The following is a 24,623-nucleotide window of genomic DNA, read 5'->3' as shown; positions in this document are numbered from 1 at the left end:
GTATATAAAAGTTTGTCATTCCGAATGTAATTTCCACAATATAATTTTCCTTATAGATAGCGGAGTCGATTAAGACATGTCCATCTGTCTGTATGTCCGTCTGTTTGTTGAAATCAATTTTCTGAAGACCCCAGATATCTTCAATAATTCTGTCAGACATGCTTTCGGTAAGTTTCCTATTTAAAATCAGCAAAATCGGTCCACAAATGGCTGAGATATGAGGAAAAAACCAGGACAACCTCGATTTTTGACCTATATCTGGATTACTAAGACATTAATATAGAGAATATGGATATCTAATAATAAACCTTTCAACGACGTATATAAGATCATAGTAAGTTGGACCTACAATGAGTCAAAATCGGAAAAAATATTTGTTAACTCGATTTTTTTTTTCTCCAAAAGAAAAAAAATTTTAAAATTTTAAATATGTAATTCGAAAATTTTTTTTTTCCAAAAATGAAAAAAACAACTGTAAAAAAAATTGTTTACTTAAAAATATTTGAAACTTTTATTTTGAAGAATAATTTGGTGATTATAGCACTCTTACTTGTTTTTTTTATATTTTCTACATTAAATCTATTTTACTATTTAACTTGTTGCGTCAATTTGATGGCATCATAAATATCTCAATTTACATGCATTTTATAAAAAAATCTTATATTTTAGTTAATTTTCTAAAAAATCTTTATAAACGTACTTAAAATCATAAAAATTGAATAATATCTTCATAAAACTTAGTGATTTATTTACAACTCAACAAACAAAGCATAAAATAATCATCATCTTAAACAGTTATTTAGTATAATATTTTAATTTTTATTTGTTTATTTACATTTAAATAAATACAAGTATTTGACTTATTCATCTTCTAAACATTCAAACATTTATACGCATTTACATTTAATCAATAGTTAGTTTAGGGTTTTCAAATTCAAAGAGAAATGAGAAAGAAAAAAAGCTCAACTAAAACATATTTTCACACACTTTCAATAATCTTGTATAAATAAACTATAAATGTATACAATTTATAGTTTATTTTATAATAAATACTAGATACTTACAGCATTGTTTGGAAATATAGCATTACACAAAAACAGGCAGTTGTTCAGATTTCACATGCAGGAATTTGTTAAACTATAAACGTCTTTAGTGTTTGAAAAATGGAAATGAAGGGAATGGAAAAGTAAATGAAACCTCAAGTAATTCAATTCTTAAGCAGACTGAGCAAGAGTAAAAGTTTATTTATGCAAAGTATCTTATTACAAATATGTAGTTTATAAGATTGATAATCCCTGTTTGATGCAACTATACCATTTACACTCGGTCTAGAAACATCGATATAAGAAAACAACTCAATATGTTTTAAACAACAAAATCTATTCGATTCTTTGGCCAGTGTGTCTCAAGTATGAAACGAAAATAAAGATTTCAGTAGATTTTTTTCGATTCTTTCTTCTTGAATACTTCATTGGAAATGTAAAGGAAAAAAAGTTAACTAAAAGTGTATAGTATTGTACGTAAACAACTAAAACGATAATAATGCAATTCATATGTTTATGGTAGTACAAGTACTTATGTACATGTGTTCATGGATATTTGTTGAAAATATTATTTAGTTATACATAAGTACATAACTAACTTCATATGTACATCCAATCTATCATACAATTGCAAATACATTCAAGCATATTTTTGTTTATTATTCATACAATTTATTCATTCATTCATTCATTCATTCGTTCATTCATTGAAATAGCTGTGTATAAATAAAAATAAAATCTCCTCCTCCCCTTTCAAAAATATTTATTGAAAGTACTCGTACATACATATGAATGTATTCGTTTATTTTATTTGTGAAGTGTATTTGTAAAATACATTATACTCGTACTAAACATTTTAGTACTTTTTGCAATCATCATATACAAATGGATTTATGTATTCTGGCTATTTATTGAATTGAAAGTAAATTGTTATTTTGGTTGATCACTTGTATGGTTGCATACAATTTGCTTGGCAATCAGCAAATTCCTTCAATGCTGCACATAGCGATATTTTTTTTTTGTCTAGCTTTTAAACTTATTCAATTACATTTGATGTGATTAGCAATATTCAAAAGAAATTCATACAAATTATGGAAAACATTGCTTATTTAGCTGAAATACTCATTCAGTTTAAGTAAATAACATATTTTTGTTATGAATGTTGTACATTTTTCGGGGCGTTGGTCTTTGTTAATAATGTTTTAATAAATTAATGTCTTAATAACAATTGCAAAAAAAAAGTATTTATATTACTGTTTTATGCAAATTTATTATTATTAGTATTATTTTTCTCTATTTCTAGTTCCTGGCTTACATCATTTGTATACTCAATCATCAGTTTACTTACATCATTATCAACATCTTCTCAGCAGTAGCCACATCATTCTCTTCATTATGGTAAGTTCCATAAGTTTTATATTTTATGATCATATTTAGTTTTGACACATGTTTAATTGAATATAGTTAAGCTCTTCAGTTTTATAATGCTTTTTTTGTTTAATCATTTAAAGAAGCAATTGGGTCAATCCCAATGCAGAAATACCCTACAACCAACATCAATATTCAGCTAATTGTAACAAAGTGGCACAATACAAATAATAAACTTGTTGAGAGATTTAGTACAAGTTATAAAACAGATTGTGTACAACTTCGCTATCAACATTTGGATAATATGACCTCCATATTATTCTTGTCATTCAAAGAATTATAATTCAGTAATTCTTTTCCGATTTTTTATTTTAAAAAATATATGGAACAAATAGTCTTATTACTCTTAAAAAATATAAATTTGTCTGTATAATTGGGATTTTTAATAATGTAATAATATTTGTATCGAAAATCTTAAAAAAAAATTTCAATATGATCATCGTTTGTATGAATATTTAAAATCCATAAAATAAGTTATATAGATCATAAATTTATTAAAAAATGCCAAACTTGTGGTCCTTTTTCTAATTAGGGAAATTCAAATTTTATTTATTTCTAGTTATTATTATTTAAGAAAAAATTTAAAGTTCAACTTAAAACCGCCTTTAAAGAAAAAAACAAAAAATTTAAAAATTTAATTTTTGTATTTAGAGTAGTTATATACATGATTATAAGGTTATATTTATACAAACGAAAGTAGTTTCTAACGAAAAAATTACCATATAAATAGTAAAACCAAGCCTTTCGGACGACATTGGTTCATTCGTTCCGAAGTTATTCAATCCTTAGCCTTGATAATTGTTCACAAAAATGAATGTAAAAATACAATCTGAATTTTTGTAATATCGAATTTTATTACTAGGTCGAAATGCTATGGAATGGCTCAATAAAATATTCATATTAATGAAATGCATTCCATTCTCTATATAATTTATGATATTTATCACAAATTTAACTGTGATTCAATTAAATAAATGGTAGTTAAATAATATATCTGCAAACATTTTATCTTGATTTCTGTTTGGTTACAAACGGTATAATAATTCGTTTTGTACTCGTACAAACCATCAATCAATTATGACGAATGTTATGAAAATATTTTTATTATTGAATTCTTTTTTGCAAATATTTTGTAATTATTAATTGAAAAGAAAAAGTTTATGGTTATAAGGTAACCAGCTGTTTAGCAAAGCATATAGTGAACTCTTTAATGTAACTTAAAAATAAATCTAAAATAAATACAGTAGTTTTGACTTACCTGCATTTCACTTAAGAGCATTTTGCATATAAGTGCACAAAACTTGTGTTTTGTATATTTATTTACCAAACTCCATATAAATTAGTTAATTTAAGTGCATTGTTCATACCTGCACATTTAAGATAAGTGCATAATACTTTTGGAATCTATAGCTGGTTTTCATGAAAAAAAATTCATTCAGCGGCCTAATACAAAATTAAATCAAAACAAAATAACAAAAATAGGATTTTGAATAAAAAGATATGTTGTAAACTTCTTAATAATTTTAAAAGTAGCTAAAATAGCAATTTGACGTTATTTTTAGTCGGAAAAATCACAAAGCTTCACATAAATTATTTGTCGTTAGCTGCTTTTGGCAGTTTGGGCAGTAAACTGTAAATGCACTTACCAGCATCAATGAGCAGGTAAGTGCATTAAGGTTAACTGCATTTTTAACTTACCTGCACAAAATATCGTGCAAAGTTGGTTGTGCAGGTAAGTCAAAATTACTGTACATGCTTATCGACAACTTTTGACTTCCTCTGCCTTGTAGAGTTCTATAGTTGAAACAGAAAGTCAACTTTTCGATCTTGATAATGTCGACTTTGCGGCTTTTTACAGTTTTGGAACAGTCGACTTTTCAGTCATTTTCAGCCAAAATTATATTGTTCGAATATTCGACTTATAGAACCCTATTACCTTCTCAAAAGTTTAGAAAAAATCTGATCTTTAAAGAAAGTGTTGTTTAGAATTATACGAGTTTTTGAAAAATCTTAATTAATATGAGATATTTAAGTATGTATTTCGGCATCATTGCCTAGACAAAATATGGCCACCTTTATAAAAACTAAACAACGATATTTCTATTATTTGTAGCTGTTGTTGTTAAAATACCATCATACTCAATACCAAATAAAATACTCCATAATATTTATTGTATTCAATTCGTTATGACTTTACTGACCCCCATTCCCACAGTTATTTGTATGATTATGTGGTGTTGAGTAGTTTTTTTTTCATATTTTTTTTTTCGTCCAATTTCAGTTACAGCTGTTTTTTTTATTATATATACATATGTATGTATTGTACATAGATTTGTTTCTGCTCAGCTCTAGAATATTGCCACAAATTGTAGATTATGGTATACAAAGTGGCAAATGTGTGTCTTAATCAAAAATGATACATCATCTCGTACACAAACCAGACACTTTATTTATTCCGCAATTTCGTTCGTTCGCTCGCACTCCGCCTCTTTCAATCCTCCATTGATTCATTCATTCATTCATTTGGTTCAGTTTAGTTCTGTAGAGTCTTTGGCTGGGTCTGTAAGTGTAGAACAGTGTGGTGTAGTGTAAGTCACTTTGTTTTGCAATGCACATTAATTGAGTTGAAATTACTGAGCATGTGCGTTGTTAAATTGAACATGATGACAGTGTTTAATTGAAAGAAATTATACAATTTGTATTAAATACTCTACAGCTTAGAACATAATTTACTATGCTGGTCAATTACTTTGTAACACAGGAAAGAGTGTTTTTTAACAATAAATGCTTAAAGCTTTTAGGTCGACTTATTTGGTTCCTTCATCAGAAGTGTATTAAATTTGCCTTGACGACAATAACTAATAAAATTGTATATTTTAATGAATTGATTGCAATTAACAAAATTAATCTGAATTATTGTAAATAAATAAAAAAAAATAGCTACGTAGTGCATACAACATTCGCCTTATTACAACATTATAACATATAACCGAAAGCTCTTGCATATTTGTCTGGCTTCTTCTCCTAGGCTTCGTTTTTTCTTTAATTTTAGTTATACAATCAATATAAAAATATCAAGAATTTTTATTTTCAGCACTTCTTTATCTTTTAAATAAATCTTTTCTTAATAAATTTGTTGTTTTATATCAAGAAAACAAATACCCATTATGTGATAGAAAGCTGAAAATAAAAACGCAGAAAAAAAAAACAAATGCAAGTAGAAGCAATTGAAACTAAAACATCATGTTTCCAAACAACTACAACTTTTGAGCCACATTTAAGTGGAATTAATAATTTCAGTGCTTAAGAGGAGTAGAACGAAATGATGCATGACAGGAAAAGGCCACTTACTTCCTTAACTAAAGCTAACAAACAAAAGACTCAAACTGAAAATATGGTTGGTTGGCTGGCTGACCGTTCTGTTTAATTTTTTATGTTTTCCTCTACTCTAGATGAATGATGGCGATCACTTTTATTTAAGGCAAATGGTCATTGAAATCACTTTTAATGGTTGATGTTAGCGCCACTTTTACCATTACAACAATGACTTGGAAACATTATTTCCATTTCTATCACTGTTATATCTTTTGCGTTTTGTATGTCATTTTCTATATTTTTCGTTTTTTGTTTTTGTTCTACCACCATTACCACCTGTCGTCGCCTTCATCAAATTCATGTGGCCTCAAGTGCTACTGACACTCAAGTGCAGTTTGTTACTTCAAGTGCCTCATCATAATCATCATCATCATGATGATTTTCATTCTAAAGCAAACAACTGAAACATTTATTCTGTTTTGTGCTATAGTAGTTTGTTTTAAATACTACTACTACTGTATTTGTTCCTGCTACTCTTTACTCCCAGTTATTTTTTGGTACATATTTCAACTGCATTTGGAAAGTTTTAATCTTAAAACAAATACGAAAAAATGTCAGTAAAAATTCTACCACAATTTTTTTAAGAGGTTCTCAAAAGGTGTTTTACAACGATGTTTAACAAATTTCTATCAAAATTTTGAAATTTGATGAAATAACAACAGCCTACGCAAATAGTCCAGTAGCCATTATTAATTACCGAAAATTTGTGGCAACGAAGACCTGAACAGGATGTCAAATTAAATTATTCAATTTGCTTAATATAATAACACTGTGCTACAGTAAAAAAACAGTCACCAAATCAATTTTTAACAAAGTTGGCTACCGATTCGAAAATGTTAAATGTTAGGAAATGCTAATTTGGATAATTTCGCTAACGACATTTAAACGGTAACGGTATTATTGCTCATTTCAGTATTTTCGCTTATTTTAACGGTAATGGTAGTTGATTTTATTTCGGTAACGGCATTTGAATGATAACGTTAATTTCGGCTTGACTTAAATTTATAATAAAAATTACAAAAGTTTTAAAATAAGCTGACGTTTTTTTTAAACAAACACAAACGCGAAGCTTTTTGCTTGTCTGCAAATACACCCAGAGTTTCTGGCGAGAATCGAAGCCTCAACCCCCAGATTGATATTTCAGCACTCTATCTAGTCTAGTGACTAGACTCTAGTCTATCTGGGTGGTACTTATTATATTACATTTTAAATTGTGAAGATTTACCTTACTAGATTACTTCTGTGTAATGCACATGGTATGTTGTAGCCAAACAGTATTTTTAGTTTCCAAGGTGTTCCTAATCCTACCCAGCAGTTATTCAAAAATACCTACAGCTCTGCTTAAATCACTAATCAATTTGTTCATTTCGAAAACAACTATTTGCATTTTAAATGCTCATTTATTTGATGTATCCTTGTTAATGGTGTCGGTAGCATTAAAACATTCAAAAACCAACAGAGACGCACATCCTTGTAGGCGCAAGTGTCAAGAGGACTTGTAGTAATCGCACGTTTAACATGTTTTTAACAAAGAGGGGTTCGTGTTTTTTGTTTGAGTTTTAGTAAAGCAGGACAATGTCTTATGATGACTATTTAATATTTACCATAACTCTGTGTGTGGTTTCCTTTTTCCATCATTATATTTGATATGACATTTCAAAGTAGAAGCACTCGTTTGTAGCTTCTGTGAAGGAAACTCTAGTAACTGTATATTTGTAGGTTTAAGTGGGTGTGTGCTTCTGTGTGTTCCGTCTGCTGTGTTCCATGTAAATAATTCGTTGAACAAAAAAAAAAGCAAAGTCTGTATAAATTCTCAAGTACTTACATATTACCCAGTATGCAAAATGATTCGAAGTTATGTCGAAAATGAATCATTTTTTCGTAAAATTTTATCGATATCGACTTCGATATAATGTCGAGAATGTGCGTGTTTTCCTAAGTAGAGTGCAGAGCGATAAAGAGTCGAAAATTATTTATTATTCTGATTCTAATTTTTATCGATATACTATACCTTTTTCGGTATTAAAAATTTTCTAAATTGATTCGATTTCGATTAAATATATGAACAATTTCGTATACTTTATACCATCGAGCAATTTCTTCTTGAAATAATGCATATTCAATACCTTTATTATTATCCAATAATGTTGCGTTAGATGTGTTTTCATATTCAAATGCAATAAACTCTGCACATATTTCTGATGTTTGCTGATTATGAGATTCGAATTGTCAAAAACAACATCAATAATTGGCTGCGCTTTTCTTTTAAGACGTCTTTGATCCATTTTTCGTGTTAAACTATATTTTTATGAATATGTTATTGATAGAATAAGAAATAAAATTTTATTTCTCACAAATTGACAAAAGATTAATATGTGTGTATATATGAATTTGTCAATTTGTGCAAAAATAAAATTTGACATTAAAAAAACTCGAACATTATTCGCCATTTCTATAAAATATTAAAATACGATATTCTAAAAAATGTAGATTGGATAGAGCATCATAATAAATTCATATTTTCGATTTTAATTCGAAATAAGTTCGATAAAAAGAACTGACTCGAAATGTTGCATACTGGGTACTATTTATTAAGTATCAAATAATTTTGTTGTGGCACTCTAAGTGTATGACCACATGAATTTGAATATTTGTTTACTATTCATTGAATGCTCATAATGTTTTGAATGATGAATTTGATGAGTCTTCCTCAATATTTCCAAAGAATGCTTTAAATTGTTAATAAAGCACAAAGAAACAAAGTAATGAATGAATAAAGCAAAGTATCAAATTTTCATTATAAATATTAACAGATAAGGAATGCATAGAAAAACAGCCAACCCAAAGAAAAAAAAAAAAACACAACACACTTTTTATGATGGTGGTCTGTCTTTAGACATGGGAATGACTGTGTTACAATTTATATATGTATTTCTTTTGTATTGATTATGAAATGATGGATATTAATATTTGATTAATGACCATTTGTATTTCTGTTTATTTTCTTACTTGGGTAATGTGTTAAATAAATTTTTTATTTAATTTTTAATTAAAATTAATTTAATTTTTTTATAATTGCACTTTATGTAAATATTTATTGTAATGGTAGAAATAACACAACAAAAATCAATTCATTTTTAAGGTCTAGACATAATTTTATAATGTTTTTTCAGTTGTAATTTCTTCTTAATAGATTTTCTTTTATTCGTTTTACGTTGCGCACAGCTGACAAATCTTTTTTCTTTTCTATACCGTAGCAGAATGTACAAAAACAAAATCATAGGAAACCATAAGAAAAATCTTTGGTGTCATTTGTGTTTATTTTGAAAATTCTTAGACAAATATCATTTGAAGACATTAAGCCTCTTTGGTAGCTTGGGCGGCTACTAATAGTACTCATTCTGCTGACATTTGTACACTCAAAGAAAATGTAATGTTGAAAGACACATACATACATTTTTATTAAAAGTCGAAATTTCCGTAAAATGTTTGTTACTATAGTTAACAATATTGACAATAAGTTGTTAAATGTTATTTATTGTAAGATGCAGTTTAATTGACTCAAAATTCGAAATATTCTCGTTGTCCAATACTGTAGTTTTAGATATTTATTGAAACAAATTCAAATTTGTTCACCTTTTCACTAACATTGCCAATTTGTTTTTGTGAGTGTACCCTTCTTATCTATTTACAAAGGCTACCGTAAAGTCAAGGTTATAAAGGAAATTTATTTAATGTCTCTTGTACATTGACTTGCATGGTCTAGAGAAATTAGTCGATGGGCAAACATGAGTACTAAAATTTTTTTTTACTAAAATACAACAAACAACAACATTAAAAAACAACAGACAAATGACATTGATGTTAATAATCATGATTGTTAGTTTAGGATAAAAATCTAAAAATAAAAATCGAAAGACAGACAGAAAGACAGGGGAGAAAATCTACAAATCTACTCGTAACTAACAATTTTCTATAACAAAAATTCCAAAAAAAACAACAGCAGTAAACTGATGTTTTCGAATAATTTAATGGTGATGATGCTCGTTCTTGTTAACTTTTTCTGTTTTTTTTTTTGTTAATAAACCTTAATAAGCATCTGTTATTTTCTCCTGTATTTTAATGTTGATTATAATTTTTATAAACATTTTTTTTGTAGGTTTCTGTTGTTGATATTTAAACCAAATTTTTATGTTTGATTTTTAATTATATCACATTAATTTCTAATTAATGTTTGATGTACTGTCATTTATTAGATGTTTTATTAGTTTGGTAACTAACCAGTCATTTATTCAGTCAGTTTATTCAATCGCTCATTCTAAAACTTCATGGTTGTCTTGACTTTCGTTCTTGTGGATTCGTTGGCTTGGCTTTATTATCTTTAATCACATTAATTTGATGATGCTGTTGTTGCCTTATTGCTGGTGTTCACATTTCTGTAGTTTTTTCTGTTTGTTTGTGATTAACAGTAGTCAAATTTCATTAATTTGCTTCGTTTTAATATTTCTCCATGAAGATGATGATGGTGTAGTAGTTAATGAAACAAAATTTAAGAATTTTTGAAATGAAAAGAACCGTTAATTAATGTTTGTGTTGAGCTTGGTTTGCAACTTTAAGAATTTTGACTAGTTTTGTCTTTTTAATCTAAGCATACATAAGGAAAAGTGTTTCGTTAGTTTGTGAATTTGTTGTTATTGAATCAGATTTTCAAAAAAAAAATTAATCAGCTTTTATATACATAAAATAAGTTCAGGTTACTTACGTCGATCGGAATTATCAAGTACACTCGGAGGCCATTAATGCCCAATGTGATACCCTTAGTTTACAAGAATTTGGACGTCTTTGTACCTCCTGTGTTCCCTATGAGAATAAACCAGTATACCTATACAGTCCAGTTAAGCGACATGTACCAGATATCTCATACAAATTTTATATAGTCTTACCAAAACAAATTTTGTTTAAACTTCTTCAAAAATAATACGAATTTCCGCCAATTTTTCTTGTAGTTAAATTATATGTCTGATTTTTGTCACATAGCAGTAAGTAATATATCTAATAACCGGTCTAACATTTTCCCGCTTTTTGAGCCTTTTTGCTTGCTTATTTTAATATTTGTTTGTGTATATTTAAACTTGTCCATGATTATAACAATGGTGATGGGTTTGAAAATTGTATCTTGATTAAAATGTTTTTAATATGGTATGTTACTAACAGGTATGTTCTGCAAATCACATTTTATAAAAGTGGTTTGAAATCACATAAAAGGTGTTCTGAGCACATAATTTTGTGATTTTAAAACGTTCAACAAAGTCACTAATGTTTTCAAATCACTTGGTTATTTCTGCGGCTATTGCATGGAAAATATTAAAATAAATTATTTAAATAAATTAAACAATATGTCCTTTATTAATTTTCTTATAGAATTACTTGTTTTATTAAAAAAACACTTAAAATTTAATAAAAATCTAGAGACACCTTTTCTGCTGTAAAAAGTTTATTTGCTTTTGTGATTTCTTTTGTGGTTTCAGGTTTGTTTTCAGTTGTCAGCTGTTTATGATTTTCGAAAATACATGGAAGCTTGCCAGACTAAAATTTTTTAATGTCTGTCTAAAATATGTTCAATATCTTTAAATTAATTATAGAATTCGTCATAAAATTTATAATATTTGTTAGATTATATTATAAGTTATCAATATGCGTTAAGTTTTTTGCGCAAATTGGAAAAAAAAATGCAACAAAGTTGAAGCAAGTGGTAACCAAAAGCAATTGTGTACTGTGGCAGCTTTGCTGTTTTGTTTTCTTTTTGACATAGTGGTTGAGCTTGCGCCATAGTTTTTGCAAAATGTTTATGAAATGTAATTCCATTCTTTTTAATTCAATTAAAGATATAACAGAAGCTCCAGGCATTTTTTTATTTTCACTTTAATATTTCTACAAAATTATTTGCAAAACAAAACATTTAAAATAAACGAATCAGCTGTTTTCTTGTGCTTTCGAAAATTTAAAATCACACCGAAAAATACAATAACAGTGTGATTTACAGAACAGGCACAAATCACACGTGTGATTTTAAAACGGTATGTGATTTGAAATCACGTGGATTACAGAACATACCTGTAAAAAGGCATTGTTAACCTACTGATATAAAAGGATAAAACATGCACATTAAATTGAATACCTCATTTCAAATAAAAATTTTCTATTTCTTAGTAAAAATCAATTGTTATCAATTAATCGGGCGTAAACATTAAACTATTTCTGTAAAAGTTGTAAAAAAATATTTGTTTACAATGTATGTGTGTATTTTCAAACAAGATCTAAATCGGTAATTAAAATCATTTTTCTAAATAAACAAACTAAATAAACAAATAACATGACCAAAACTATACAACACAATAAAACCAAATAACAAATGTGATTCAATATTAAACACGTAGACAATGTCTAAATATGGGTTAAGAAATCTCTTTGTTGTGTTGCAATAACTTATCTTAGATATTGGTGGTATGTTGCCTAGGTTTTTTGTCTCCACTCGTTTTGCTATAACCTTCAACAGAATCTATGAGCAATAGATTATAACAAACTGTCAAACGTTTTACGTTATCAATTACAAAAGACAAACCGCTTATTATCCTTAACGTAAAGAAATTAACCTTGATCAAAATCTTGTTAAGAACGCCAACCAGATACATCAAAAGGCAGCTGGAATTTTATGAGTTTTGCAATTGTAACAAACCCGCCTACCTACTAAAACAACCAACGAAAGAAACCCAATGTACTACAGGTGTACTCGTTCATATACTTAGTAAGTAGTTTTTCTTCATGCGTACCTTTCAGTGAACAGCAGTACAGGCGACGTTTAAACCCACAAACCATTTTCAAATTAAATTAACCTTCAAAATAATAATCAGCATAGTGATCTATGGGCAGGAGTGTTGGTTGTGTTCTTGGAAATGTTGATCCAATAGAAATTATTTAGTCATGGCCAGTAAAGTACATAAAACTGAAGACCCAGACATTAATCATTATGTTCTTTCTCTGTTCTCTTGTTTTAATTAGTGGTATGTCAGTCAGTCGGTGCCTGGTAAACACCCGTTGAGCATTAATTTTTACCTAATATTTATTTATTTTTATATAAAAGTATAACAAAAAAAATAAGCCAGGTACACCCAATTTTTACAAATGCATTCTGTTTCATACATTCAGACATACTTTTAACAAATTATTGTTAGTAAAAGTTATCGGAATTTCAAATAAAAAAATAAACTGGGGTGTGATTCTAGTTATTTAATTCATTGTTATTAATTTTATGAAATAAATAGTAAGTGTATGTATGTTATTTTTGGTTTCTTTGTTGAATATACTTAGAATGTCATGTATGGAGCTGGTGACTAATAGCCTTGCTAATTCTACATATATATTTGTATTTGTTTGATTTAAACAGGGAGTTTTTACATACAAGAATTTTGATATAACATTCAAGTCTGCATGAGTAAGACTTCTTTAATTTTATCTATGAAAAGTCAAAATGACATGACCAATTAGCTCCATATCATTTTTAAAAAGGCAAATTTTCTTAAATCAATTTGGTTCGAATGTCGAAAGATCATTTTAAATTTTGTGTTTTGAGTACATCTGAAAAAGAAATTCCTAACAATTTTAATAAAAGCCACCAAAATGAATTTTGTTTTTAATAATTTTCATATATTTTTTTATGTTTTTTATTGTCTTTTGATATTTTTTTTTGTAAAAAACTTGTCGTTTAAACATTCGTTTTTATTTATAGGACTATAATTTGCAAAATATAATTAAATTAATACTACTTAGAAACTAGAATACAAAACAATAAAAATAATAAATAAAATAATGAATTAAATGATAGTTTTTTTTTAGTTTTATTAATTAAATACATTTATATACAAAAATACAAATTTTACAAAAATAAAATGAAAAAATATTTTACAATTTTGTTATGTTTTATTTCTTCTTCATTTTATTTCATTTCATTTATTTATTTAAACTTATAAACATAATCAGTCACTATTTAACATGGTAAATACTTTTTTATTAACGATTGTTTGTTTGTTAAATTTGTTTTTCTTCGAGTGTAAATAGTTTAAAGAAAGAGTTTTTATAGAAAAATATGGCTGTTTTGCATCAGTTTCAATAAAAGAGGTGGTTGATTTTCATTTCTTAAGTACCAACTAAATATTTCATGTTTATGATTTAATTAAATTTTTATTTTATATTATTTACAAGAGTTATTGAGTTTTATTATTGAATTTATTACTGACTGGGAGGATGTTATTACAATATTGTTTTTATTTGTTTATTCTCTTCTTATTTGCATACAATTTATAACTTACAACTAAACGTTTTTGTTTTTGATTTTCTTATGATTATTGTTATTTTAAATATACAGGACGTAGTTAAGTTAACAGTTTACTTAAAATTTAATATTATATCACATTTTTTATATAATTTTGCAAAAAACCATAGAGCTTTGTTGCTTTAACATTTTAATTAGTTTTGTTTTGCATCTGTACAACATAATCTTTGTGTGTGCACTTTTCTAACTTTCTGAGTGTTGTCTACTTGAAGTATTTTAACATTTGTTTAATTTTTACCTTTTTTACTTGGAATGTTTTCAATTCGTCTAGTTTTGCATTTTTTATCTTTTGCCAGAAATGTTTTCTTATTTGGTAGAGGATAAGTGAGGAAAGATGGAAAATGTAAAAGAGAAACGTTTAGAAAGCCTTTTCTGTATTTTGGTTTGAAATGAAATGAATAATGTACTATATTGCCTTTATTTTGGTTTTGTTGCATGTAGTTTTGGTAGTGCAACAAATGTAGCAATTTGTTAGGTAAAAATAAAAATATCTGTTGTTCGAAATTTAGCCTAAAAGAAAGAAATCTATTTTCTTTTTCAAATTTCTGTTGATGTAGTTGTTGCCTCGTCATGTCGACTGCATACACACAAACAGACGGACATACATACATACATAAATACAAGAGTAGATGTTTAGTTGTTGGACGATTGTAAAAACCAAAAATGCTGAATCGCTTGTCCTCAATTTAGCTGTTGCATATAGTTATTTCGTTTTGGGCAAAATGAGGAAAAAAAGAAACAAAAATACAACTTCAACATTGTCCATTTAGTGATCGCCAAGACGTCAGGTTTTATTCCTCTATTTGTTGTTGTTGTTGTTTTTGTTGAATTTTCTTTAACTGTCTGGTCGTTTTACATGTACTCGTACAAGTATGTCTAACCCTCGGTGTTTCTGGTCTGGCCAAAAGACCAAAAAACAGCAAAAACGGAGAAAGGTAGTGACGTGCAATTTAATGTGTTTATTGTTGTTGCAAAATATGCATAACATGTCTACAAGACTGTATGTTTTTTTGCCGGTTTTTGTTTTGCTTATTTTGTTCTCTTTGTTTTGTTACTCTTTCGTCTCTCTATCTACCTCTTTTTGCATAATAAATGAAATTGTCTGCTTTTTCGTTGTTGCATGCAACATCAATTTTCTGAATCATTACAAGGTGGAAAAGGAAACTCACAACAGCAGCAACAACAAAAATAATGCTGACTTTTGAAGTCATTGTAACCGTTTAATAAAAACAAGCAAGTAAAAAGCACAGCAACGGCAAGCAAACGCGTTTCGAGCTCAATGAATTCACCGCAAAAGCGCAACAAGCTTTTGCAACAAATGTCGCCAGAAGAAGTTGGTGCAGTGGCAGAAACTGCTCATTTGCATCTTGGCTCGTTTGCTACGCTTGTTGGCATTGCCATTGTGCCAAAAGGTTCTTTATGACTACAATTTTTTACTTCAGTTTTATTTTTTTTGCTGTTGTGCTGCCTCATTTTTAAGTCTCCTTCATTACCTCCATAATTTGTGTACCTTGTTTGTTGCTGTTTGGGTTGCTTCACTGGTTTGTCTGTCTGTCTGACAGTTTGGCTGTCAGTTTGTCTTCATCGTTTGTTTCAGTTTCATGTTTATCAGCCTGTTATTGTAATAGGTTTTCCGTTTCCCATTAACGTGTTTTTTTCTTTCTTGTATTTTTTTGTTTGAAAAGAACAAAAAATGGTAAGAAACTCATAAAAAGTGAAGTAAAATAAAAACCTCTTGTTTTAACGAGATACAAATTCAAAATGGTCATTTAAAATGATTGACTGCGACCAAACCAAACAACAGCAGCTAAAGGAATAGCAACTTAATGCAACAATAACAATGAGTTAGACAGATCAATGTCAGTCAGGCAGTCGAAAGCAAAAAGAAAATAATCAATTTTTAGAAAGGCTTTTTACTACTAACCACACTCAGCTTACATAAACGTTTTTCTTTTTTGTTTTCTAACTTGGCTAAATTTGGCCTAGTTCTTTCATTCTCAACCCTAAGATAAATACACTCACTTTAAATATGTACGGCGACTGTCCGTCCAGAATTGGAGGAGTTACCTCCTACGGACGACTGTGTGGTAGCACTTCTGGGACTGGGGCATGGTGGCAAAGGTAGACTCTGGTGTTGTATACTACTGCTTTGGTTGGTGGGTGGCAAAGGTAGAGGCATTGGCTGTTGCTGGGGCTGCCCCGACTGGCAGGGTGGACCCATTAGCATGGTGGACTGCTGTTGAGGATTGGTGTTGTTTCGGTTGTGATTCTGGCGGGAACCATTGATGTTGTGATGCATTTGAGACCGAAAACTGGCATGCTGTAAGTGATGTTGCTGCAGTTGAGCTTGTGGATGCATGTGATGTAGGTGATGTGTCTGCATATGATGATGATGAGGAGCCATTGGCATATGTACACCTACTCCGCTGCAGTGGCCTGCTACACCATGAGGTCTTCTTTGGTTGTTGGGTACATCGGGCAAAGCAAAACGTAACTTTTCCCAGAAAAGTTTATCACCCCATTGTAAGTAGGCGTTGGTTTTCAAATACAATCTTAGATCGGGATCTAAATCTTTTTGGGGTACTTCTCCCAGTACGATGACAATTAGACGTCTTCTTCTGTCGCGTAATACCGATTGATGAGCTGATTTAAATTCAAAACGACACCACTCTGATTTGATGAAGTTCTCTGACAAAATCATGATGGTTCTTCTTGAAGTGTCGATGGCTTGCACAATAGATTCGGCCATGTAGCCGCCAACTGGAAAATCACGATTTTGTAGGCACAATTTGTAACGGGTGTCACCTTGTTCTAATAATGGAGCCAATTCTTCGGTAACAAACGCCTCATCTTTTGAACTGTACGAAATAAAAGCGTCAAATAATTTTTCTCGTTCATTTTTGTCCATGTCTTTGTTGGCATTGTAGAATAATCGTATGCCGAAGCGTGAATGACACCAAACTCTCATTTCTTGGCGGAAGATGAATACTAGCATGGTGCAAATGATGACAAAGACAAATCCAGTCAGTATGGCCACCAGAATGGGAACATAATCGTGCATGGGTGGTTGAGACAAAATCATTTTGGTGGACGTCATGTTACCATTAATTATGATGTTATCGTTGATGTCGCCGTTAAGGAAGCCACCATTGGTGCCTGTGACACCCAATAAATGCTGCTGCAAGACACCGCCACAAGCCAAGTATCTAATGTTGCCCTCTTTCACAACTTCCGGGCTTAGATACAAGGTAAACTGTTCTGTTGGTTGTTGCGTGAGAGCGCTTCCATTGATGCCCACGGTACCATTGCTGCCCAATAAAGCAGAGCATCTTAACTTTAACTTGTCTTGCACGGACTCATGGCGATTAACATAGTCACGGAACTTGTCTACGAAAGCACAATTGCATGTCCATGGATTGCCAGCCATACGCACTTCATTGAGATAAGGAGGCAAGAAGTTCCACACAGCAAATTCAGTAATGAGATTATGATCTAGTCGTAATATTTTCAAGTGATACAAATGCGTAAATGTCAAAGTGTCTATGGTGGCTATGGCATTATGTTGTAGATAGAGTTCTTGTAAATTATCGAGACCTTGGAATTCGTTGCCATTCAATTGACGCAAGTTGTTGTGGTTCAACTGCAACACTTCCAATTCCAATAAACCGTAGAAGGTACGATTTTGTACGAGTTCAATGCGCGAGTGATTCAAATGCAAAACCTTCAAACGTTTGCGACCAATGAAAGCATGGCTGGAGAGCTCTTTGAAGTTGTTGCCATCCAAATACAATTGCGTGGAATCCATGGGGATGTGAGAAGGCAACTCACGATCGTAGCCAGAACGCGAGCAGTCGACAACGTTTGAAGTCCATGACTGGTCGTGATAGCAAGCACATCTATCGGGGCATTCCATTTTGCAGTCGCAAGCATAGAAATCACAGCAGTGGCACAAAGCAAAGCAATGAGTTTCATACTTGCACAAGAAGTCGCTGGATTTCGCTTCGATGAGAGGCACATGTGTTTTACCGCGCGCGTAGGATAATTTGCAATAGATTTGATCTAAATCCATGAGTTTGGGCTGAGTGCGTGACTCAATGTTAACCTTTTGCAGCCAATCAAGATTACAGTCGCACTGGAATGGATTGTGGCCAATGAAAAACTCTGGTATGTCGCGATCCTCAGGTATGGGCGACAGTCTAAGGGCGTTGGGCTCCAATGTAGTCAGCTTGTTGCGTATTAAATCTACTCTGGTCAGATTGGGCTTTTTGAAGAAGGTGTAGGGTTGAATTTTGTTGATAAGATTGTCATTCAAGTACAACACTTCGATGCTGTTGGGGATGGAGCCGGCAGTAATTTCGCTCAGCAAGTTTGAGCTGGCGTCGAAAGTAGTGAGGCTCAATTCATTCTCAATTTCAAAGTAATTGCCCAATTGAGTAATGCGATTGGCACGCACATCCAACCATTTGAGGCCAGTGGGTATGTGCGAATAGTCAAATTTCTCCAGGCGATTGTCCGACATGTTAAGCCAAACTAAGTTTGGCAAGTCAGTGAAAAGTCCCGCAATGTTTTTCAGGTGATTGCTATCCAGGCGTATGGCTTGTAAATGTGTGTTGCGTTGCAAAGCACCAGCTTCGATACCTTTTATTTTGTTGCCAGACAAATTTAATATTTGCAATGAAGTCATGCGATCAAACACACCACGTCTGATGTAGTCAATGGAGTTTTCGGTGAGTCGCAAGCCGAACAAGTTTTCCATGACTGTTATGGATGTATTTTCAATGCTCGTGATTAAATTTTCGCCCATATCTAGAGTCTTCAATAGCGGCACATGGGAGAGAGCATCAGGTATGTTTTGCAGCTTGTTGCCATTAAGATGTAGGTCCTCTATGCTAGAACAGTTCTTAAAGGCTTGCGTGTCAATTTTCGAAATGCGATTGTAATCCAAGCTGAGCGCCAAAATACCATACAAGCCACGGAATGTGTTCTGGCCCACGGTGGAGATGCGGTTGTAGGACAAGATGAGTGTGTGCAAGTTGGTTAGATCTGTGAAGACACCATCTGGTATGTGATCAATGTAGTTTTCCTCCAATTTGAGTATTTGCAGACTAGACAAAGAACGGAAGATGTTGGCTTCCAACTTGCTGATTTTATTGGCAGATAGATCAAGCAGTACCAAACGTTTAAGGCCAATGAATGTTGCAGAATTCACCCACTGAGAATTGAGTTCGTTTGCTGACAAATCCAAAACAAGCAAATCAGACAATTCACTGAAGAGACCTGGAGCCAAAACATTAATACTGTTGTTTTTCAAGTAGATTTCTTTAACAAACTTTGCTTCGGAGAAAAGCTCTGGTGGGAGTGATGTTAAACGATTTTCTGACAAATCTACAACTTGCAAAGAAACCAAACCTTCGAAGGCACGATCTGCGATGAAGTTCATGCCATTACGAGCCAAATTTAAGTTAGTCAAACGACCCAAGCCGGAGAATATGGCCGAGGGAAGATTCGCGATTTTGTTGTGACTTAAATCGATGCTGTTTAAAGATGATCCACAGATACGTGATTTACGAGTGCTGAGTGATGCGCTGAAGTGGAAGTTTCCGATGTCTTGGATCTCATTATGAGAGATGTTTAAGTGCTTTAGTACTTTTAAAGGACAAATCATGCCGTCTGGAACGAGCCAAATATTGTTTAGGCTGACATCCAAACGGTCCAGCTGACGAAATTCACTAAAGCTTGATGGTGAAATGTCCAACGACATTGTAGACCAATCGCCATTGTGGGTGCGAATGGTTAGATTGCGCAGATCTTGCAGGCCACGAAAAGAGCCATCAGTTAGATTTCCAAGTTTGCAATACTCAATGGTTAGAGCACGCAATTCTACCAGTGAACGAAAACTATCTGGACTCAGACTGCTCTGGAAGAATAACGCGTCATTGCATTCGAGTCGTAGACGAATGGTATTTTGTGGTTGTATGACACTGAAGTTGGTATTTTCGAGTTCCGAATTGATAGTACGCAAATGACAAACCAGCGTAATATCGTTTTCATTTGAACCGGACCAACGACACTCGTCGGGTGCTTGATACAGCACCGTTTTACTTAAAGCCCCACCGAGTACCGGAATAATGAATGAAATTAGCACTGACAAGATGGTTTTTGATATGAGTGCCATCTTTTTGCACTTTTATAAAACTTTTATTCTTAAATTTTTATTCTTGATATGGGATGGATTTTTTTTACTTTTTTTTATTTCAAAATGAAATACAGATTTTTTGTATTACTACGTGTATTGCTGATTATGATTTAAGTTTTTTTAACTGCTTCATTTTTTGTATTTTTTTGTTTGTTATTAAATTACACTGATTTCGTTTGAGGTGAATGAATGGTGGTAATAAAACACTTTTCTCTATTTATTATTTAGAGCGTTCATTATATTTATTTTTTGTTGTTGTATTCTTTCTTATTATTTTTAAGAAACGTAAACCGTACCCGTAATCCAAAGTGTAAAAGGCAACGAACGTAACGTTTAGTATTATAATTATTATTTTGTATTTCAAATAATTCGTTATTTATAATTTAGTAGATCTTTTTTTTTTTAAATAAATTAATTTTAATTTTTTAAAAACAAAAAAAAATTGTTCCGCTTTTATTTTTGAAACTTGTGATCTACTCGATATCTTCTCATTAACTGATTTCTCGTAATGCAGCCATCAGGCCTCTAAGGAATTGTGTGATTACAAAATTTTTGATTGCGAGTGTGAAACAACACACAGAGATCGTTGCGAGAGCGGGCATGTACAAACAAATTGAGTGATTTTATTCATGAACTTTTTGTTTGGTTGTGCTGTTGAGCACTCATTGAACATGCATGCAGGCATGGGTATTTTGTTTTTGTACGATTTAGCCAGGCAAACTAAACGCACACACACAAACTAACTTACTCACATAGATACATGCAGTTTATGTTGCATAGCCAGAGCAAATGGGAAATTTAAAGTGGTGGTAAAAGTATGTTGGTTTGGCTGTCCGTCCGTCCGACTGCCTTGTTAAGCAAGATTACTTTGCGAAAAGCAACAACAACAACTACAACTTCAAACCTTTTGGTGCATCAAGGCATTGACACTAGTAAGACCGGTTTGTTGGGTTTGCCATGGACTTGAGTAGTTTTGAGTAGATTTTCTTCTGGTGGTTTACCTAAATTCCATGGCAATGAATGAAGTTAGAGAGTGAGCAAATAAAAATTGAGTAAAGAGTAAGAGCAAATCATATGTATATGGAATAATCTTAGGAGAATTTGTAAACAATTTGTCTGTGAGAAAATTTAGTAGCAGGCTGTTTTTAATTGAAAATTAAATACATTTTTTTGTGATAATTAAAACAGTTTTCAGTTTATAAGCTATTAATGAAAATTTGTTTAAATAAGAGCTGAAATCAATCAATATTGTATGCAAATAAATTATATTGTGTAGTATAAGTGAAATGACGTGATTTGTTGCAAACAAATATTTCAAATATTGTGGGTCATGTTAGAGATACAACATTTTAGCATGTATATTCAATTAATTAACTAATAATGGTCTATGATAAAGTTTTTATAATAAGGAGTGAGATCGAAAAATTCTTAACACACGTTTTTCATTACATTTTTTAACCCAAGTATTATTTGAATTTTTTTTTGATCAAGTTACCTTTGAAAAACATGTCAGTTATTATGTGTAATGTCAATTATATTAATTTTTTTGTTAATCTGATTAAAATGAGTGACCAGAAAAAAGTGCGTACTGAAATTATTAAATATTTTCAACAAAACCCAACTTGGTCTTACAAAAAGTTGGCCAAGCATACAAAGGTCTGCCGTCAAACTGTTTCCAATGTTATTAAACAGTACCGGGAGAACTTGTCAGTTGATAGAAAACCTGGTTCAGGTAGAAGGAATGGTCCACATGATGTTTCTAAAGCCAAAAAAATAGAACGCATTTTCAAAAGAGCTCCCAACACATCCGGTAGGAAAGCAGCCCGGTTAGCTCAGTGCTCGGACTATTTGGTACGAAAAGTTAAAGCTAATGCAGGTTTAAAAACATACAAGGCTCAAAAAGTTCCTGACAGGAACGCTACTAAAAATTTAGAGGCCAAAAACAGAGCACGGAAATTGAAGTCAAGTTTTATAAAAAAATATTCTTGCTGCATAATGGATGACGAAACGTATGTTCTGGCAGATTTTTCGCAACTTCCAGGTCAAAAATTTTATGTTGCTGATGCTCGAGGGAATGTTGAAGAAAAGTTTAGGACCCAAAAGCAGACAAAATTTCCCAGAAAGTTCTTGGTATGGCAAGCAATATGCAGTTGCGGCAAAAGAAGCCACTCATTTGTTACAACGGGCTCTATAAATACCGAAATTTACATCAAGGAATGTTTACAAAAAAGGCTGCTTCCATTCATAAGACTTCATAATGTGTCCACTTATTTTTGGCCTGACTTGGCATCCTGTCACTATGGCAAACAAGCCCTTGAGTGGTACAAGAACAATAATGTGGTATTTGTACCAAGAGAGGCAAATCCTCCAAACTGCCCGGAGCTAAGGCCAGTGGAGAGATATTGGGCTCTTGTTAAAAGAGAATTGAAGAGTACAAAAAAGGTGTCCAAAAGTGTGGTAGATTTTAAACGGAGATGGACTACATGTTCGAGCAAAGTGACAGAAAGCACTATAAAAACGTTAATGGAAGGGTTTCCGAAAAAGGTTCAAAATTTCATCACTAGTGATTAAAACTATAAAAATAATTTTTTTTGTAAATTGTAATAATAATTTCAATCAAATAAAAAAAAAATTAAAGCTGTAAGTTTAGTGGTTTCTTTTTTATAAACATATATGTATGTTAAGAATTTTTCGATCTCACTCCTTAAAACATTTGTTTAATTCTTTAAAAAACAAAGTTCATTTCAAGACTTTAAATTTTAAGAAATTTAACAAAGAGTAAAAATCCAATTCTAGAAATCAAGACAAAAACAGTTTTAAATCTTAACATGTACTTTAGAGCACAAACGGATAAAAATGAGTAAAGTATCTTTTAGTTATATATCTGAGCACTAAAATGAGAGTAGTATCTCTAAGACATTTGGGAATGAGAGAATAATAAACTAAAACCCGTTTTAAAACTTGAGTATAATATTTAAATTGAGTAGATATTTTGTACAAATTTCTCTTAAATTTTCTCTTAATTATTAAAATTACCCTCTTTTACTCATTTCGAGAGCATTAAAAAGTATCTCATAAATTTATTTGGAAAAATCTAACACGGTTTCATTGAAATGCATCGAATTTTGTGGTTCAGTTGCAACATCATGTTGTTGTGTATTACGAAAATACAACTGAGAAAAAATCAAACTGCATAGAAATAACAAAACAAAATTTAAAGAAATAAAAATGTAAGAAGCAGAAAGAAACAACTCTCCCGCAGTCAATTTCTGTATCAAATTCAATGTTATTTTGTTTACAGCACTAAAATAAATATTTTTAGTTTTAGCTGTGATGCGAACAATTTTGTGTTTAAAGCACCCTACATTAGCCCTACACACAACTGCAAGGGTTTCAAATTTATAAAATTGTTTTTATACAATAAATATTTCGATATTTAGAATTTTGAAAAACTGATCACGTAGACTAAGGCTGTTAAGACTGTGTTAAATGAGATAATTTAAATGTGTGGCATCTATTAAGTCACATTTCTCTGTATGTAAATTAGTAGGGCATACTTAAGTTGCCTGTTACTTGATCATGATTGAATTGCTTTGTTTATCATTATTGTCTCTGGTATTGAATTCTAAGCATATAATTTCTGGTGTACAACTTCCAAAGTTTCTGTAAAAGAATCACAAAGTAGCAATTTTATTTTATTTCTATACGGTTTGTTTATTTTTATGCTTCATCGATAAATGCATTTTTATGATGTTCCCAAAAATATCTATTTACTACAATACAATAAATACACAAACGTAAAAACGTATGTATGGATGTATGTATTTACTTAGTGTTTGTATAACATTTTATGTTACAAAATTTCATTTCATAACACAACATTATGGTATCAGAAAACATTTATTTAACGACAGGTGATATTATGAAACATACACACGAATACAGACATACAGATACGCCAGCCAAACAAAAAATAAAATCTGAGGAGTTTTACGAAATAGAAATAAGAAATTGCGAAAAAGATGAAAATTAAAAAAAAAAAAATTAATGAAAATTCACAAAAAGTGCATTCAAGTTGAAAGTATTGCCAGTGAGAATGTGAGTTACAGATACAGGTAGTTCCAAGTAAATATTTAGATCAATTCTTCTGAATGTGTGTATGCTTGTGCAATTCTGTGTGATTGCCTTGGCT

General features: G+C 31.0%; 1 protein-coding gene and 1 long non-coding RNA gene across 2 annotated transcripts in view; one reads left to right on the top strand and one right to left on the bottom strand.

Moving 5' to 3' along the window:
- LOC135955005 (uncharacterized) overlaps nt 1–24,623 on the top strand; it is a 279,045-nt gene that overhangs the window by 140,082 nt on the left and 114,340 nt on the right. Inside the window, exon 3 of the long non-coding RNA XR_010576276.1 lies at nt 2,347–2,441. This is a non-coding gene — a long non-coding RNA (uncharacterized LOC135955005). The remainder of the gene's footprint in view (nt 1–2,346; nt 2,442–24,623) is intronic.
- On the bottom strand, nt 13,529–20,851 carry Tollo (Toll-like receptor Tollo). The gene has a single exon (XM_065505465.1). It carries the CDS (start codon nt 20,408–20,410, stop codon nt 16,259–16,261), a length of 4,152 nt encoding a protein of 1,383 aa, XP_065361537.1. The 5' UTR covers nt 20,411–20,851; the 3' UTR covers nt 13,529–16,258.

The sequence above is a fragment of the Calliphora vicina genome, chromosome 3, assembly GCF_958450345.1.
Source record: "Calliphora vicina chromosome 3, idCalVici1.1, whole genome shotgun sequence".
NCBI lineage: Eukaryota > Metazoa > Arthropoda > Insecta > Diptera > Calliphoridae > Calliphora > Calliphora vicina.
Note: the sequence above shows the minus strand (reverse complement) of the source record. Positions and strands in the feature narration are given on the sequence as shown.

Bases quoted from the DNA above. Each gene is read 5' to 3' on its own strand.
- Tollo (XM_065505465.1), bottom strand. From the start codon at position 20,410: ATGGCACTCATATCAAAAACCATCTTGTCAGTGCTAATTTCATTCATT.